We start from the raw sequence: 16,148 nt of genomic DNA on the forward strand, positions 1-16,148 counted from the left end.
AGTCCAGTCATATATTGAAATGCCAATTTTAAAAAGTCTATTTACTGNACTCAAAGGCATTTTATATATATATATATATATATATATATATAAAATAAAAATATATACATATAATAAAAAATATATATAGTAAGAATATGTACATATACATAAAATAAGATACATATATACATAATAAGATATATATGCCCTTTATATTTGTTTACCACCCATTATATGGTCATACACACACACACACACATACACACATACACACACACACATAATCTACCTGCAAGCTATTCTTCCAGTCTGATTATTTTTAGAACACAGTTTAATTCCCATAGGGAAAAAGGCGAGAAGGGGGCATGGGGAACTAAGAACCAGACTAGTAAGCAGGCTATTGATACTCTGACTATGGAGATTTCTAGTATTTATAATCCAGGAGAGCTAGATTTAACAGCTATGAGGAAAATGAAAACCTCAATTTCATAATTATAAGCCTTTCCTCACTTGAATTTGTAGTTCAAATTTCCATCACATGAATGATCTAACAAGACCCCTCATAAGAAATGATCCCTGGCATTCATGCCCCTGACATTCCTGGCAACACTCTCTGGAAAGACACAAACTCAACTCAGGCTTACAGCATTCTATCCCAAATAACCTAAGGGAGAAAAATTAGTATGAGCAAGAGTCAGTAGAAACTTCAGGCAGCAAGTGTAGAACTGCTCAAACATTAAGAAAATACAGTAACTGGATAAAGACTATGAAAGATCTATGTTTAAAGTTATTAGAGAAATAAAAGAAACCAAAATAAGGCACTCTGGGCATTTGTGAAAAAAGTCATGTAGGACTTCTAGAAACAAAAAATTATGGTCACGATGGTCAGTAGATGGGCTGAATGAATATCGAACTAGATAAGACTGGGGAGAGAGTTATTTAACTGGCAGATGGCACTAAATAAGTAAAAAAGAATGCAGAAATGTAGCAGAGAGAAAAAGGAATGATAGGAATTTTAATAAACAAAGGATAGAACATGAAGGTCTACACTATATCTAGTAGGTGTTTAAGAAGTAGAAAGAGAAAATGGAAGAGGGCAATATTTGAGAATATGAAGACTCAGTATGTTCCCATAATTAATGACAGATATGAATCTGCAGATTCAGGAGGCACAATTATTAGGTATGCTAATAAAATTACTACATTTGATCAAATCTAAGGTACCATCTTATGATCATTTTACGTAACGCCTGATGAAATAAACTTACGATTAACCAATAATAAAATATCTCTTAGAATTTTTATTTCATTACTACTGAAAGAGCTCTTTTAGATTATTTAACCATATTTTTAGCCAAATATCAATTCATATGCATACATAAACAAAATAAGTCTATTAAATAAATGAGCTCCAAAATATCTCCATTTATCACAGAGTTAGATAGTGTAGTTCTGGCATAATAATATACAAATAGATGAAACAAAGAGAAGGTCCACAAAAAGACTCATTGGATTCTAGCTCAATTTCAAGAAAGACCCCAATTAATGAGCAAAGAAAGATCTTTTCAATAAAAGGTGTGGAGCAAATAGATATCTCTATATGGGAAAAATTAACCATGACCCCTACCTCACACCATACACGATATGTAATTAAACATGTATCAAAGACTCCCAAGTGAAAGGTAAAACTATAAACTTCCTGGAAGAAGACAGAGAACATATTCCTGATACTGGGAGAGACAAAGACTTCTTGTTCAGGGCAAAAAAGGCACCAATAATAAAATAAAACACATTGATAAACTGTACATCACTAAAATGTAAAGCTTCTACATATCAAAAACATTATTAAGAAAGCTAAAAGGCAAACCATGCAAAAAACAAAAACAAAAACAAAAAAAACCTGCTACCCAATACATACACGAAAGGACCTGAAACCGTAATATAGATCTACTATACCTCAATGATAAAAAGATAAACCTATTTTTTTTTAAATAGGCAAAAGACTTAAACTGATACATCACAAAAAGATGTGGCCTAAAAGTTAGAATGGCCTAAAAGTACTAGAAAACATACTCAACATCACTAGTCATCAAGGAACTGTAAATTAAAACCATTGAGAATCATAGAATCACTAAACTTGTAAAGACCATCAGCATCAAATGTTGGCTAGCATGTGAAACAACTAGAGCTCTCATGTATTGCTGTTGGAATGTAAAATGGTATAATCACTTCGTAAAACGGTTTGACAGTTTCTAATAAATTTAGACATCCACCTACCTTATGGCTCATTAATGACATTCCTATGTATTTACCTAAGAGAAATGAGGTACTTGTCCACCAAAATAAATGTATACATAAAAGACTATAAGAATATTCTTAGCAGCATTATTTGTAAGGGCCAAAAACTGGAAATAGTCAAGATGGATATGAAGAGAAGAATGAAACCACAAATTGTATTATAATTAGAGAATGAATAGAACTCTCATCTAATTTAAAAAATCTAGACACACACAGCAAAATGGATGAATATCAAAACATTATGTTAGTACACAAAAAGTACATATATCTATATGTTTCATAAAAGGTTCAAAAAAAGGCAAAATTAGTCTGTGGGGAAAGAAGTCAGAAAACTTCTAGGGCAGTGAAAAGCACTGACTGGGAAGGGGCATAGGGAACTTTCTGGAGCAAAAGAAAGGTCTTCTATTTTGATCTGAGTGGTAGTCAAATGAAAGCACATTTATATTTAAAAAAATCATTGATCTGTACAGTTGAGATTTGTGTATTTTCACTGTAACATTTGTGTAATTTCACTGTAATTACACCTCAATAAAGGATACAGGAATAGTCTTTACATTTAGAGTCCAACTTCTGAATCGCTATTTAACCAATAACGTCCATGCTTTTCACACAATATTGTCTTCTGTGCCATCGTGAACATTGGTGATGCTGAGTATCCCAAAAGTGTGCCTTACTGTCGACAGAACTTTCTTCCAAGCTAGAGACATTCATTCTGTATATTTTTATATTGTTAAGGTAAAGAAACACCAGTACTGTGGTGTGAATGTTTGTGCCTCCCCCAAATTCATATGTTGAAATCCTAGCCATGAAAGTGATATTAGGAGGTGGGGCCTTGGGGAGGTGCTTAAGTCACAAGAGTGGTCCCTTACGGACGGGACTAGTGCCTTAGAAAAGAGGTCTAGCCTCACCCACCACGTGAGGACACAGCGAAAAGGCACCAGCTATGGACCAGAAAGAGGGCTCTCACCAGAATACAAACAGGCTGGCACTTTGAACTTGGACTTGCCAGCCTTCAGAACTGTAAGAAATAGATTTCTCCTGTTTATAAGTTACCCAGCCTGTGGCATTTTGCGATAGCAGCCCAAATGGTCTAAGACACCACTGTGAATTATACACACAGCTTCTCGTTGCTTTGAAATGCGGTCATGTCTTCCAAGGAGCTTGCTCAGTTTCTCCTGCCTTCAAGTATATTGCCTGGCATGTGATGAGCAAACTCCCTGAATCTATCTCAGCATCAAAATGTAACACAGCTTTGCCAAACATGGTGGTCTTCCTTTTAAAGGATCTGATTGTTAATTAGCAAGAAAATGTAGAATTACGGTCATTCCTCCGATGAAAAGTATGTTTCACTAATATTAAATGTATGTCTTCATTTTTCATGTCTTTTTGAGTACAGAAATGTTTCATTTCATGTCAAATCTTGATGTAAACTTTTTAAAAGCTTATTAATTTATTTTGAGAAAGAGAGAAAGAGCAAGCAAGCATGAGTTGGGGAGGGGCAGAGAGGGAGAGGGAGAGAGAGAATACCAAGCAGGCTTCCCTGCCAGCACAGAGCCCAACGTGGGGCTCGAAACCACAAACCATGAGATCATGACCTGAGCAAAAGCCAAGAGATGGACATTTAACCGACTGAGACACCCAAGCACCCTCTTCGTGTAATCTTTTTAGCATTTTTAAAATTTTATTTTAGAGAGACAGTGTGTGAGCAAGTGAGGAAGAGGGGCAGAGGGAGAAAGAATCTTAAGCAGGCTCACACTCACACTCCACACTACACAGAGCCTGACTCAGGACTCAATCCCAGGACCCTGGGATCATGACCTGAGCCACAATCAAGACTTGGACGCCCAACCCACTGAGCCATTTGGGTGTAATATTTTTAAATACACTTTGAACAGTGATTAAAGTCAAAACATGTAGTACCAATAATTGAAATGAGCATAGTATAAACAGCTATAAACAAGTTCACATCTATTTAGGCAATGAAATTGCTATAACCTATCCAACAGTGATTTTAAGATGCCATGCATTGTAAAACATATCCAGATTTCAGAGTTGGCAAAATATGGAAGCAAATGTCTATCTAAAATTGGGGAGAAATATGGTAGTTCCACATCTATACACATCTTGATACGTCTGAAGAACTTCAAAAAGAAATCTTAAAATCTTAAAAGCTACCAGAAAAAGAAAAAGAAGACCATGCACACAAAAAAAGATAGTAGACAGTTTAATGACAATAATAGAGTTCAAAGACAATGAACTTCAAATGTCTAGGAGAAAAATAACTGCCCACCACGTCAAACCATCAGTCATGAATAAAAGCCAGATAAACCCATTATTAGACAAACATAAACTGAGAGAGCTTACTACCACCAGAGTCAATCTAAAGACTTTTCTAAACTGTATATTTGGGAAGAGTGGTAAACCCAAACAGGCATGTGGGTGAATCCAAATAAGCACTGACTGAAAACACCAGCAATTAAAATATCTAATTTTGGGAGTAAAAAGATTTTAAAAAGTATAGGAAACAAAAACATGTAAAACGGGAGAGGCTTACTGGATTAAATGATTCTGGGGTCCTTATTGAAGAAGAGGGTAGGGATGTACATTAACTCTATAATTTAAGTCAAGTGTACATTTTAAAATGTAAAGAGTAACCATTAAAGTGAATAAGAAAGAAGAGAGAAAACTCCATCAAGCCACAGTAAGGTGCATGAGGGTGCGCGCGCACGCGCACACACACACACACACTCACCCCACCACACACAGCCCAGAAGAGGCAGGACAAATAGCAGGATGCAAATATCAAAGTGATAAACCTATTAGTAATCACAATTAGTATATTAGGCTAAAGGCTCCAGTCAGAAGATTCTCATATTGTAAGTTAAAGAAGACGTTTTGTACTCTTTATTTTTTTTTTATGTTTTATTTATTTCTGAGAGAGAGAGAGAGAGAGAGAATGAGCAGGGAAGGGTCAGAGAGAGAGGAAGACACAGAATCTGAAGCAGGCTCCAGGCTCTGAGCTGGCTGTCAGCACAGAGCCTGACGCGGGGCTCGAACCCACGAACCGCAAGATCATGACCTGAGCCGAAGTCGGATGCTTAACCGACTGAGCCACCCAGGCGCCTCTGTTTTGTACTCTTTATCAGAAAAAGGTTGAAAGTAAAAGAATATGTAGTATGACTCACTAAGAGGAATTTAGCATCACTTTGCTGTTGTTCCTGCCAAAAGTACATAAACTGAATCGAATCAGGAGGACACATCAGTAGACAAGACCAAATGGAGGCACATTTTGCAAAATAATAAACTAATAGTCTTCATCAAAACTGTCAATGTCATGACATACAAAGAACAGTGCAAGTACTCCTGCAGATTAAAGGTGAGGGAGGCATAAAGGACACTAATTAGATAATTAAGGAAACTTGAATGGGATTTACAGATTAGATAATAGTATTGTATCAATGTTAATTTCCTGATTTTGATGATTGTAATGTGTTTATATAAGAGAATGCTTGTTTTTTGAAAATACACACTGAAGTAACGTGAAGAAAATTGGGAACCATGCCTGCAACTTACTCTTACATGGTTCAGAAGAGAGAGAGAGAGAAAGGTTTGTAGATATAAAGAGAAGGGAAGAAAGAGAATAATCAAAAGAGAGGATAAAGCAAATGTACTAACAGTTACCATTTAGGTAACTGGGTACTGAGGTACTGGGACTTCTTTACTATTGCATCCTTTTCTGAAATTGTGCCAATATTAAAAATTTTTAAAGGTTAAGGAATAACAAAGATACACCAGGGGAAAAAAATAACCAAAAGAAAGTTGGTATTAACACTGGACTACATCAATGTTAAGGCAAAAAGCATGAATTCCCTTGGCTGCTCTCCATACTTAGAACAGGACCTGACATAAAGCCCATGCTCACAAAATACTTGCTCAGTGAAGGAAGGAGTTAGTAACAAAGACAGTTACTACACGATGATAAGAGGAACGATTTATTGGGAAGACACCTCAATTTTTTTTTTTACTTTACTTAAATCCAGTGGGTTAACATATAGTGTAATAATAGTTTCAGGAGCAAATTTAGTGATTGATCACTTACACATAACACCCAGTTATATGTGAGTGATGATTATAGAGTTATATACAGTTATTACACAGTTATATGTAAGCGATATGTAAGGGATAATTACACTCATCCCAACAAGATACATCAATTTTAAACTTGCGTGCACCTAGAAACAGCTTCAAAGACTGACCAGATACTAGGCAAACATATTGAGAGTATTTATTGACTGTAAATATTGACTGCATAGTAGGCAATAAAGCAAACCTCAACAAACTTCACAGAACCGATTACATATAATCCCCATTCATTGGCCACAATACTGTTAAACTAGAAAAGAATGGGCCACCTGGGTGGCTCAGTCAGTAGAGCATCTGACTTCAACTCAGGTCATGGTCTTGCAGTTCATGGGTTCAAGCCCCGCGTCAGGCTCTGTGCTGACAGCTCAGAGCCTGGAGCTTGCTTTCGGATTCTATGTCTCCCTCTCTCTCTCCCTCTCTCTCCCTCTCTCCATCCCTATCTCTCTCTCTCTCTCTCTCTCTCTCCCTCTCAAAAATAAACAGGAAAAAATTTTTTAAATAATAAATTAGAAAAGAATGACTAAAAAAGAATAACCCAAACATATCAAAAATTTTAAATATACTTCTAAATAGTACATGGATCAAGGAAGAAATCATAATGGGACTTACAAAATATTTAGAATAAAAAAACTAAATTTCAAAACTTGTGGGAAGAAGCTGAAGTGGTTCTTAGAGGGAAATTTATAGCCTTTAGTGACTATATTAGAAAATAAAAAAGACTGAAAACTAATGTATCAAATATCCAACACAAAATTTTAGAAAGAGAAAGAAAATAAGAGTTAAGAACAAAAATCAATAAACAATAATTTTTTTAAATTTTTTAATGTTTTATTTATTTCTGAGAGAGAGAGAGAGAGAGACAGTGTGAGCAGGGGAGGGTCAGAGAGAGAGGGAGATACAGAATCTGAAGCAGGCTCCAGGCTCTGAGCTAGCTGTCAGCACAGAGCCCGACGCGGGGCTCAAACACACGAGCAGTGAGACCATGACCTGAGGGAAATCGGATGCTTAACCGACTGAGCCACCCAGGTGCCCCAATAAACAATAATTTTTAAAAGCTGTAAGAGAAGTTCAACTTCTCTTAAAGCCAAATGCTTTAAGAAAGCCAAATGCCAGTTCTTTGAAACTATTAGTAAAATAAACAAATCTCAGGCAATACTAATCAAGAAATAAGAAAGTAATAACAAGCATTATGAGAAGCGACAAAGCAGACATGACTACAGAGAGAGCAGTTTAAAAAAAGCAAATTTAGATGAAAGGAAACTACAACATATCAAAACTCATGTATTATTACCGAGTCAATAGTTTAAAACTACCCACACTACTTAACAGATAAGTTCTTCCAAGAAGTCAAGGTGCAGACCATCTTTAATGTCTAATAAAGTGAAATTTATGCCAAAGAAATAGGGTATCACAGACTATTAAGATAGGAAGCACTCCTCAATTCATTTTATGAGGCTAGTGTAACCATGATATCAGAAAAGGACAATAAAAATAAATTACAGACAAATCTCATTTATTTTTTTAAAGCTTATTTATTCATTTTTGAGAGGGAACACGTGAGCAAGCAGGGGAGGGGGAGAGGGAGAAGGGGAGAGGGAGAATCCCAAGCAGGGTCTGTGCTGTCAGCACAGAGCCCTACGCAGGCCTTGAACTCACAAACTGTGAGATCATGACCTGAGCTGAAATCAGATGCTTAACTGACTGAGCCACCCAGGCGCCCCTGGACAAATCTATTTATTAACATCGATACAGATATTGTGCATAAAACATTAGCAAACAAAATGTATATGAAATGTATCCTATAAAACACATAATGACCAAAAGTGCTAGAGTGACTTACCGTTACAAAATCTTATTATATAATTTGCAAAATTAACAAAGAAGAATCCACATGCCCAGTCTAAGAGCTATAGAAAAATCATCTAATAAAATCCAACAACTATTCATAATGTAAAATTAAGCAAACTAAAAACAGAGGATAATTTCTTCAGATTAATAAATGGCATTTAGCAAATACAGCTAGTGATATGTTTCCCTTAAAATCAGGAGTAAGGCAAGAATGCCCACTTTTATTCTTTATTCAAATGTACCGGAGGTTTAGTCAAACTGGAAGTTCAGTTTAGCTCAAACAAGAAGAAACAAAACATAATGATAAAGGAAAAACTATAATGATTCACAAAAAATTATGATTGTCTAAACTGAAAACCTAAGCTAACCTACAGATACATTATTAGAATTACTAAGTGTTAGAGAAAGGTTGCTAAATATAAGATCAATGAACCCAAATCAACTGTGCTTCCACTAGTAACAACAAAAGAAATCTATTTCTGACCAAAATAATTTACAAGAGCAAAAAAGGTACATCTGGGAAGAAATCTAACAAAAAACAAATGAGCCATTTATGGAGAAGAATAAAACCAGTAAATGTGACATATGCAAATTGAGATATCCTTTATTCACATTATGCCTTCATAATAATTGGAAATGCTCATATTATGATATTAAAGGTTCCATATCATAAAAATCTCAGATGTCTTCAAATTCAAAGACATTCCAATCAAACAGAGCAGTAGGGTTATTCATGAACCTAGATATGCTATTTCTAGAATGTATATAGAAACAGGAAAAACAAAAAAAGATGATTTTTCTTTAAAGGAAGAAAGCAAAGCTGGGAAAGGAAAGGGAAGGGAAGAAAAAGGAAGATTGGGGCCCTCGTGCTAGTAGCTCTTAGGACATAACAGAGGTTATTACAGTTATTAAAATAGTGTTTTACTGGAACATAGAGATCCATCAAACAGAACAGAGAGGCCAGGCACAGACCCATGCCTATGTGAATATTTAATTTGCTACAAGGAAATACTGCCAAGGTGAGAGAAAAGGACAAAAAAAATCCAGCTTTCAATAAATGGTGCTGGGACAATTAGCAGCCCATGTGAGAAAAGAGGAAACAAAATTGGATTTCAACTTTACACCACAAGCAAAAATCAACTACAAAAAGATAAAACAGGTGAATAACCTTAAAACTTTTGTTAAACAATACAGAAAAATATCTTCATGTCCTCAGTCTTCTTTTTGTAATTTATTTTACTGTTTGTTTATTTTTGAAAGACAGAGAGAGACAGAGTACGAGCTGGGAAGGGGCAGAGAGAGAGGGAGACACAGAATCCGAAGCAGGCTCCAGGCTCTGAGCTGTCAGCACAGAGCCTGACATGGGGCTCAAACCACTGAACTGCAAGATCATGACCAGAGCTGAAGCTGGACATTTAACCGAGTGGACTACCCAGGGGCCCCTGTATCCTCAGTCTTTAAGGAAGGATTTTTCAAACAAAAAAGCCAGAAACAACAAAGAAGACCATTGATAATTTTTACTTCTGCTCTTCAAAATACAGCAGAAACAAATACTACAGATCAAGAGGAAAGAGAAAAAACTCTGTTGTCACAATGGGCAAAGGGTAAGACCACTCACAGAAAAGATCTCAATGATCACAAAAGAAAAAAGATAAAAGGCATTCAACCTCACTGGAAATGCAAGTTAAAATCTCACGACGATATAATTTCATAGTTAAAAGACTGGCAAAAAGTAAACAGCCTGACAATATCAAGGGTCAACAAAGACGTGAAGTTAAAGGAACTCCTGTGTGATGCTGATGCAAATGTAATTTGGCTGTACCAAATTTTTGTATCGGGTGTTGGAAAAGAACTTGATGCTATCTGATAAAATGAAATGATGAGCATGGCTGTGGCACCCAGCAACGCCTCTCCCAGACTCCATCAGTGAGCATTTTTGACGAATGCAGGTAGCAACCAATTTCTCGTTGGTCAAGAAATCGATTCAATAGGTTGAAACCAGCATTTTTTTCAGACCAACATTTTTGATAGCCTAGATAGATCAGGATATACCAGAATGCAGAACAGCAGAAGGTAGGCAGAGCTTCATGAAATGTGTGCTTCTATTATTTACAATGCACCCACATAAATATTTAATAACTGGGTTTTTAATAACTGGGCATGTAATAACTGGATTTTTATGTAAATTTTATTTATTACCTTAGATTATGGTCTGAAAGCTGCTGTCCTAGAGAAAACTGTTATATATATGCACCAAAAGACATGTATAAAAATGTTATTTGTGACACTTTGTAGTAATAAAAAATTACAAATACTATTACTGTCCATAAGTAAAAGAATGAGTATGTTTTTATTTTTTTTAATATTTATTTATTCTTCGAGAGAGAGCATGAGCAGGGGAGGGGCAAAGAGAGAGAGACACAGAATCTGAAGCAGGCTCCAGGCTCTGAGCTGTCAACCCCAATGTGGGGCTCGAGCTCATGAACAGCGAGATCATGACCTGAGCTGAAGTTCGACGCTTGACCAACTGAGCCACTCAGCTGCCCCAAGAATGAATATTTTTAATCACAGTCATGCAATGGAATGCTATATAACAGTGAAAACTCATGAACTAGAACTATAGAGAGCAATACAAATCTCAAAGTATGTTAATAAAAGCAACTTAAAATATGTGCACAGTATGCCATTTATAGAACATGTAAAAGCTGCAAAACAATGACTTGATATTTAGGGAGGGGTACATACATATGTGGAAAAGAACGCATGGGAATGAACACCAGACACAGAATTGTGATTATCTGTGCAAAGGAGGGAGGAAATAGGATGAGGCTGGGGGGAGGTTACTCATTGGGCCTTAACTATATTTGAAAGGTTTTTATTCATTAAGTTGATTGGTAGATATACACATATTGGTAATATTATTTCCTATGCTTTTCAGAATGTCTGGGTCGTTTTACAATTAAAATTTTTTTTAACATTTATTAATTTTTTGAGAGACAGAGAGACAGAGCGCGAGCAGAGAAGGGGCAGAGAGAGAGGGAGACACAAAATCCAAAGCAGGCTCCAGGCTCCAAGCTGTCAGCACAGAGCCTAACGCGGGGCTCGAACTCACAACCATGAGATCATGACCTGAGTCAAAGTCGGACACTTAACTGACTGAGCCACCCAGGCACCCCACAATTTTTTAAAAGGGAAAGATACCATGTAAACAGAAAAGACATTTGGTTTGAAATTTATAAAATCTCCCAGAAAAGGATCAGTGACCTTAACCACTATAAACCAACAAACGAAAACTTTTCTACATCAAAAATATCAGAGAAGTTTTCTGACAAGATAGTGAAATAGGTAATACAGGTTTCGTCTCTTCTACAAGAGTCAACGGGCAAAGCAATAAAAATACACCAAAGAAGTCAGTCCATGGAAATGATAAAGATGAGAGTCATCATTATGAAATCCACATTTTTGATGAATTTCAGGAAGCTAGAAAGCAGATAGGATCTTATCAACGATAACCATAGTCAGAGAAAACCGCAGCACAAAACCGGAACCCTTTCTGACAGAATGCCATCACGCCACGCTCAGAGCCAGTAAGTGCAAAGAGCAGGCATGGACAGTGTTAACCATGGCTAATCAAGTAGATGTGTAAAGGTCTGCCTCCTCAACAGCTATTCCTGGAGCACCAACAAACCCACCGTACCCTCACCCGCTTCCACCCCTGCCTTGCACACACACACAGGCAGTGACCAGAGCAGCTGGCTGGAGAAACACTCAGTTGGAGCCTCAGGGTCTGTTCTCTAAACAAAACAGAATATCTGTCAAGGAAGGATGGGGAGCGTGGGTGTTTTATGCATGGAGATGGTTGATAACTGCTACATTCGATCAGGGTGGGGTGGGGGGGGCGGGTAGGAATGGCATTTCACCTGCACAAAAGATAGCAAAGTCCTTCTATACCCCCAAATAGTCATTCTTCGATTTTGGCAATTACAGAGCGAGCCTCCCTTTTCCCTTCCATTCATTCTAAAGGGAAGTCTGCCAATGTGTGGGATTTGACAACTTACAAATTCAGTGATCATTCTAGGAAGAGATCTTAGATTTAAAAAGACTCATTCAGCTGTATAGGAGACCCAGTTACTACTTAACACAGTCCTTCATTTAAAGATTACCAGTCACTGATGAGGCGCCTGGGTGGCTCAGTCAGTTAAGCGTCCGACTTCAGCTTAGGTCATGATCTCACAGTTCATGAGTTCAGGGCCCCCGTCAGGCACTGCACAGACAGCTCAGAGCCTGGAACCTGATTTGGATTCTGTGTCTCCCTTCTTCTCTGCCCCTCCCCCACTCACACTCAGTGTCTCTCCCTCCCAACACTAAATAAACATTAAAAAACATATAATAAAAAGATTACCAGCCACTGAGGAAAATCAAAACCATGAAAGGGAAAAAAAGCAAAAGTAGAAGTGTGATAACTGACCCTAGAGAAATGAAGAGATACTGGGGGGAACAAATAAAAGAATCCTCAGACTTAACAAGTCTCTTGGCTGTTTTAGGAAAGGATGCTTTGTAAAAGAAACAAACAAAAGTTAGACCCAGTCTCTTACTTATCCTTACACGTATGTTCACAATTTCCTATAAATTAATATGCATTATACTTATTATCATGATGATACCATAAGCATAATATTTATTAAATCTTTTTAACTTTTAGAAATTAATACAATTTCCTTTTCCATAGATGTTGACTGCTGCCTGAGCTATAATAGTGATGATCAGACATAAAGCTCACTGGGAAACTCAGTAAGCAATTTCCTGGATATGCATTATGTACTCTCCAAAGGAAAGACAGAATATGGAAAGAAATATGCTAAGGTCAATAGATGTCTGTGCCCCACGCTACCAAAGCCTTTTGGATTCTTACCACACCCAATGTCCTGAGGTCAGATCAAGTCCAGCCTGGGCAGCTCCTAGACACTCAGCAACGTAACAGATGAACTCATCTGGATGTCTTTTTAAAATAAACAAGCCATTTCCAATATTTAAATTCAATCTGGGGAGGGCATGACAGAGTTTAGAGGTTCTGGAATAAATCCACATCTTGGAAAAGCTTTGGAAATTATCCCAACCTCCTAGAAGCTTTGTGTATTACTGAGCTCAGATTTTCTGGGAAAACTTCAAAATGAAACCAATCTGTATTGTACACAGAGGCCAGAGATAAGGCATCGTCTGTCTGCCAACTTTCCAAGTATACCATTTACATTACACTTAATTACGTACTAAGGAACTTAAGGTCTCAGAAAAATTCAGAGTTAGATTGTGCCTTTAAAAGTGCTTGAACGACGTCCTGAGAGAACCTAATATCTTTCTATTGCATGTAAAAGAAAGGAAGCTTGTTAAAAAAAAAAAACCAGTGTTTATAGGAATCATTAGACGTCTTCTTGGCCTGTACCACATCCTACTGCCCAAAGCCCCACTTCTAGTGCCCCTCACACGTGCACGAGTACAAAACACCTGAGCAACAGGCTATTTTGTTGCTGAACTTGAGTAAAGTTCAGATTTATAAATCTAACAAAGTTCATCTTCAGGGTTCCGGAGTTGCCTTCCTGTAGTTTTGCCCCCACAATGTGAAAGTGTTTCCTCACATGCCAGCTCTTGACCCCCTTTATGTCTTTCTCCAGATTCAACAAGCTATGAAGGATCCTGAAAGAATCTAGCCCGATGCCCTCATTTTAGAGAAAAGTAAACTGATGCTTATTGAGTGATGATTTACCCAAGGTCGCACAACTAATGAGAGATGATGCTGTGACCAGAACAAGATCTCTGATGCGCCCATGCAATGCTTTTCCCACTACACCTGCCTGCCTCTTTAAACGCTGCAAAAGATATGAGACTTATGCACATCTTCACAGCCCTCAGCCTCCCTTCTCTGTGCCTTTTTCCTCCTGGTGCAACAATTTATCAACTTTAAGTCACCGTTAACCTCCTTCCGTATTAATTCTATACCCATGATAAAACAGGAAAGGATTCAGTATCCATTTAAATTAGCTAATTCATTTATTAATAATACTTCTGTTATCTTCACATTTCTTTCTTAAAGTGAAAAACACCTTAACACTTCCAAATCAAAACATAAAGCTTAATAATTATAGCCACGATTGAATTCAGAGAAGAATGAAACTACCATAGATACTTACATTGCATAAAGCAATGCCATAACATTTAGCCCACTCCTTAAAAGAAAAGCCCGAAGTCACATATCGATTCCATGTTCATACTCACCACAAAAGTGATCTGATTGTGTCGCAGGTTAAGTTCAGTTAGTGAATCCAGCCCATTAAGATTATCAACGTGACTTAAAAGGTTCCTAGCAAGATTTAAAACTCTCAAATCACACAAATGACTAACATTTTCGATTCTGGTAATCTGTTAAAAAATGAGAAAAGGATGAATAGCAGGCATAAATCACAAACATGCATGTTATAAAAACCCTAAAAATAAAATATATAGTCACTGGATTCGGTGACACATTTACATGAAGACATTTAAAAATCTACTTCCAGGTTCTTCTGTTGTGGATAATAAGAAGTCCTTTAACTTATGAAAATTAACTAAAGGAATGTATTTTATAATTTGGCCATAGTAAATATTTGAAGTAACTGTTATCAAATAATCAACAAGGCCATCCTTGGGGGCATCTCTAGGTGCCCAATACTGTGCCAGGTCCGGATAAAGGTGACGTATACATACTACCTGTCAAATAAAAAATCACTCTGAGCCCAAGGCAGAAGCTCACAGTGTCTTGACCACAGAAGCCAGCCTTCTGGGAGGAAAGGCAGGAGAAGGCACGCCCCATCTGATACTGCAGGACCCTGGGCGCCCGTCAGGAGTCCAAATGGGAAGGATACAAGGAACTAGGGTCCCCGGTGGAGGGTGAGGGTGGAGTGCTTAAGAGAGGAGACAGATAATGCTCAGCCAGAGTGCACTACGGTGGATGTGAAGTGTTTAGCCAAGAGGCCTTGAGTCACGGGATAGGCACGTACTCATGAGCCCTGACCCGCAGCAGAGGAGCTCTGAGCAGAGTAAGGTAGGGTAAGCGAAAGCTATGCTCATGAAGTGGTGGGAGCACATGTGATTTTAAGCGCCACTAGAGAAATATGGCAAGCACAGCCCAACGTGTCTGTAGGACACAGAAGCGGGGGTCCTTGACGGGGACTCTGACAACTTTTTAACATCATGTACTTAAGTTAACAATGAGTCATACACATAACACTTTTCTTCCAAGCATTAGAAAGAAATTTCACAATCGCTAGAGATTAATTTTCTCATGTGTACTGTCATCCCAGTATTATGTGAAAAAATTTTTTAACACTTCCAAGCAGATGTTGGCTAAAAGAACTTTTTCTTAGATGTATAATCCAGTTTGTATGTGGTTACTGGACCTTCCCTTACATTCAAGAAATGCCATCCAGGTTCCATCTAGGTCCGAAAGGGAAAACCTAACTGTATTTATTACAAATTCACTAATATATAAAGGGGACATCTGAGTATGTTTTAAAATTTGTCCTAAGACTTTTGCTGTAACTAATATAAAATGAAAATTGTAAAAGAAGAAACATGATCAGTATTTGTAGATGACAGAACTGTATGATAAGATGTGGGCAAAACCATTTTAAAACCAAATAGGTGACAAGATTTGAAACGTATAGAATCTGGGGCACCTGGGTGGCTCAGGTGGTTAAACATCTGACTCTTGATTTCAGCCCAAGTCATGATCTCATGGTTCATGGGATCAAGCCCCGTGCTGGGCTCTGCGCTGACAGCATAGAGCCTGCTTGGGATCCTCTCTCTTCCTCTCTCTCTGCACATCTCCTGCTCATGCTCACTCT

The 16,148-nt window shown here is 37.5% G+C and overlaps 1 protein-coding gene across 4 annotated transcripts in view; it reads right to left on the bottom strand.

The window, feature by feature from the left end:
• Positions 1 to 16,148, bottom strand: part of LRRC49 (leucine rich repeat containing 49) — a 153,251-nt gene that overhangs the window by 109,844 nt on the left and 27,259 nt on the right. For 3 of the 4 annotated variants that reach the window (XM_077746256.1, XM_077746250.1, XM_077746263.1), the window contains one exon: positions 14,542 to 14,685. The exons of the other annotated variant lie outside the window; for it this stretch is intronic. In XM_077746256.1, coding sequence (XP_077602382.1) covers positions 14,542 to 14,685 — 144 coding nt within the window. The remainder of the gene's footprint in view (positions 1 to 14,541; positions 14,686 to 16,148) is intronic. 4 annotated transcript variants of the gene reach the window in all.

The sequence above is a fragment of the Crocuta crocuta genome, unplaced genomic scaffold (genome assembly GCF_008692635.1).
Source record: "Crocuta crocuta isolate KB4526 unplaced genomic scaffold, BGI_CrCroc_1.0 scaffold130, whole genome shotgun sequence".
Lineage (NCBI taxonomy): Eukaryota > Metazoa > Chordata > Mammalia > Carnivora > Hyaenidae > Crocuta > Crocuta crocuta.